The 3,552-nt window shown below is 36.4% G+C and overlaps 1 protein-coding gene across 1 annotated transcript; it reads right to left on the minus strand.

Moving 5' to 3' along the window:
• Positions 1-238: 238 nt before the first annotated feature.
• LOC131027308 (probable xyloglucan endotransglucosylase/hydrolase protein 6) lies at positions 239-2,993 on the minus strand. The gene is made up of 4 exons (XM_057957323.1): positions 2,522-2,993; positions 2,301-2,401; positions 1,043-1,239; positions 239-829 (listed from the first exon to the last, which is right to left on the minus strand). The coding sequence occupies exons 1-4, from the start codon at positions 2,697-2,699 to the stop codon at positions 436-438; spliced, it is 870 nt and encodes a 289-aa protein (XP_057813306.1). The 5' UTR covers positions 2,700-2,993; the 3' UTR covers positions 239-435.
• Positions 2,994-3,552: the final 559 nt, after the last annotated feature.

Genomic DNA, 3,552 nt, shown 5'->3' on the forward strand with positions numbered 1-3,552 from the left:
TATCTATTATTATTATGTTTGATCTGTGGATTCAATTTTTGTTTCATTACCTATATTTTGTTAGTCCCTATAAACAAATAAATATAATTGTAAACTAAACCCCTTTTATTAACTATCGTTGTCAATACTCTCAGAAATAAGAATCTTTCGTAAAAGTCGTCTGCAGAGTGTCCCTTGCCTTGCCACATTATCCACATCAAATTATTTCAGTAAAACCCAAGAGTGCTAATATCCGTATATAAATTATTTTGGTCAAAGCTTATACATTCTAAGGAGATTCTTCGATATCTTTTCTGCCACACTACCTTTTACATCGTATATAATTTAGTCAGTATCCCATTGCTTTCTATACATCTGTAATCAGTTGAACCTTTTTCGCTATATGCCCATTTCTTGGTCAGTGCAATGGGTGCAGAGTAGCTTTGTATTAGCATTTCAAACGCCAGCAGTGCACTCCGGAGGGGGGACTGGAAACCGGAACCTGTCGGTACAATAGTCATAAATCATGTAATTCACTCGTACCCACCTGTACAACTTCTCTTGAAAGGGACTTAGTTGCCTGTAGATCGTCCCTTCCCACCAATTGCTAGGATTCGATGGACAGCTTGCATTGATTGGGACTCTGCAGGATTCGATGGTGAAATCCTTATAGTATGCATGGAAAGGCGCTTTGCTCCAATCTATCTTCTCCAAGCCTCCTCTTGTTGCCCATTGGTCGCCATTCCACAGAGTAGAATATATTCGCATGCCTTGGTTGTTAGGAAATGGAACACCCAATTTTACCCTGTTGTTCTTGAACACTCGTATGGGCATCTTATCCACAGAGAATCTGCAAGCATTATAAAAGAAATTCCTCAAAACACTCGAAGATCAAGAGTAGATAGGAAGTGCAGAATGAATGTAAAAGCAAATGACCAGCCTTAAACGACACACTAAGCAACATATTAAAACCAGTGAATATCAGTCAATTATAAGTGTTTAAATCTAGAAATCAAAACCTAACGTATAATTTAAGCCGTTGCTAAGGAAATCAGTGGTTTACATGATACGATTGTGATTCCAGAAGATTGAATATGTGTGGAAATCCAGAGAAGGGTCGAACCAGAGATTGACCCTTTGCTCTCTGTCACCCTTTCCATGGGCATACACGTTGGTCTGGACAGTGTAAGGCTGGCCTGATCTGTTTCCTAGAAACTCGAAATCTACTTCATCTCGTACTATGTCTCTGTCTGAGCTCAACTACATGCAGAATAAGTCCAGTACAAATCATTAAATGACAATCTTAAATAAACCCATAACTATTTTATACGATTGCATCGAGGTGATGTCTAAGTTCAATATTTTTAATAAAAACAATTAAACTATATGGATGACTGTTTAATTTAACGGATTACAACAATGTTTCCTTTCTAGAAACTAACGTAACCATTATATCAACCCATTCTAAGTGGAAAATTCTGTACATTTTTTTATTAAATTTATTTTTCATCACAAATATAATTCAAAATATATAAATGGTCTGTTGAGTTTTTTTAATAGATCAGTTAGGACACAAACATAGGACTCAAATCTTGGAGTATTCTACCAATTGAACAACTAAGCTAATGGTTTCTATTGGACCAACCTATCTTCGGTCTGAGGTCCAAATTATTAACAATACCCCTCCTTAAGTCACATTATGTGTTTGGGGCTCATAGCTTGACCTGAATCTAATACCATTTTGAGTTTTCATGGTATAACTAAGGCTCCAACCTAGAATCTTGAGTGCTCTACCAATGGAACTACTAACTACGCTTTTTAACCAGCCACCATCCTTGGTGGAGATTTGACTTCCTATGAACATTGTCATTCACTATATTATGGCATACTATTCAATTTCTTGCCTATATGCAACAATTGTAGAATATGACACTTACACTTGACATAACCTATTTGAATTTTTTAATCTCAAGCATTCACCTATAAAAACTTTTCTTTTATGACTTCCAATCATCAGAATAAAATAACAGAAAAAGAAATCAAAGATATTATCCATCACCATTATAAATAACATCCCCCCAAAAAAAAGTAATAACAGCAAAAATAAAATAATGATGACAAAGATAATAAATAAATTTACATGGTTATTTACAAACTATTCCTTGAAATGCTTAATTCTTGCACATAACAAAATCTTTTAAAAAAATTTGTTGAAAAACGCCTTGACCAAAACGTTATACACTTTAGTCATGAAATAAAAAACTAGGACAGCCATGGCCCCAAAACATTGAAAACGAATGCCAAAGTTTCGAATGTCATACGTAAAACGTAGTCACTGTCCCCGCTGAATCGCCTGCAACGAGCTTAATCTTCGCACTTACAAGCCCAAACATATACTCATGCTTAGAAGCAAACCTGGCATCTGTGTATACATGCTAGTTTCAACTTAAACTGTATCATACTTCTTAAGCAAATAAAATTACAATTAAAATAATTTATTGTCCATAACACCGATTGACAATCTAATTCAGAAAACATATACCTCCATTTCTATCTAGTGTGAGCTGAACGGAGTAGTTATCAGCCATTATTCTCACATGGTCCTCCCTTGATGTAACCTCAAATTCCTCAGAAAAGGACACGGGCATAGCACCAACGGAGAAATCTAAAACAACGCCTAATACGAGAAGAAAAATAGAGTCTCTTACAAAGTAATCCATGAAGCTCTCAACAGAATTGAGAATCTAATGGTATAAAAGACCACCACAGAGCACATACAAAGAAGAAGAAATGTAGTTCACTATATAGCTAGACTTGTGTCGGCCACTCTGAGGTGATTCTTCAATGAACTGAAACCTTAGTGACAGTTTATGGATGGATTGCATGCTCCAAACACATTTCATCTATAAAACGAATAATTCTCCCATATATCCGCAACACAGTTTTCTTTATATGGGCACCTGTACACTTTTTGACGTAGAGTATTGGACAAGTAATGGGCCGTTGAGATAGACGATAACGCCACAATTCGAATCAGTATGTAGTCTCTAGTCAGACTCTGGATGATATAGCCAAGGTGGTCCTCAATCCGCCTGTGGTTTTAAAAAACTCCATTACTTGTTTGGTGTAAGTTGAAAACCAAAACAGGGTGCGCTTACATTAAGGACTTAAATCCAACAGAGAGGGCCTACACTACATAAGCGACCCGTGAGTGTCTAGTCATCTCGTACAGGAACGGAATTAGTCACATTGTCTGGTACTGTAACAGTGTGTTTGAATTTAGTCCCTCTTGGTAGCTTGATGGAGACTGAAAACAAGGCGAACAATAATGTTTTTGCAGTGGCAGGAAAACCTCCTACACACCCGTCAAGTGTCCTTTGGCTTAGCACGTGGCAAGGCAACTATCAATTCAGCTACAAATTGTTTCAAATTTGAGGGCCATTTAAACCTGTTTGGATTTTTGTCGGCATAAAATTCTTGCACAGTTCATGTATTATTTTTCGTATTGATTCTGTCAGTTTTTTATCTGAATTTTCTTTATCAATTTCATAATCTACGGTTAAGAAGCAAAAG

Source organism: Cryptomeria japonica, chromosome 4 (assembly GCF_030272615.1).
Source record: "Cryptomeria japonica chromosome 4, Sugi_1.0, whole genome shotgun sequence".
Lineage (NCBI taxonomy): Eukaryota > Viridiplantae > Streptophyta > Pinopsida > Cupressales > Cupressaceae > Cryptomeria > Cryptomeria japonica.

What these genes read in the sequence shown, in the direction of transcription:
- LOC131027308 (XM_057957323.1), bottom strand. Translation starts at nt 2,699, where the DNA reads ATGGATTACTTTGTAAGAGACTCTATTTTTCTTCTCGTATTAGGCGTT. An exon ending in CACACTAGATAGAAATGGAG is followed by an intron (nt 2,402 to 2,521) that starts GTATATGTTTTC and finishes ATGTATACACAG; the next exon opens with ATGCCAGGTTTGCTTCTAAG. An exon ending in GGACAGTGACTACGTTTTAC is followed by an intron (nt 1,240 to 2,300) that starts GTATGACATTCG and finishes TTCTGCATGTAG; the next exon opens with TTGAGCTCAGACAGAGACAT.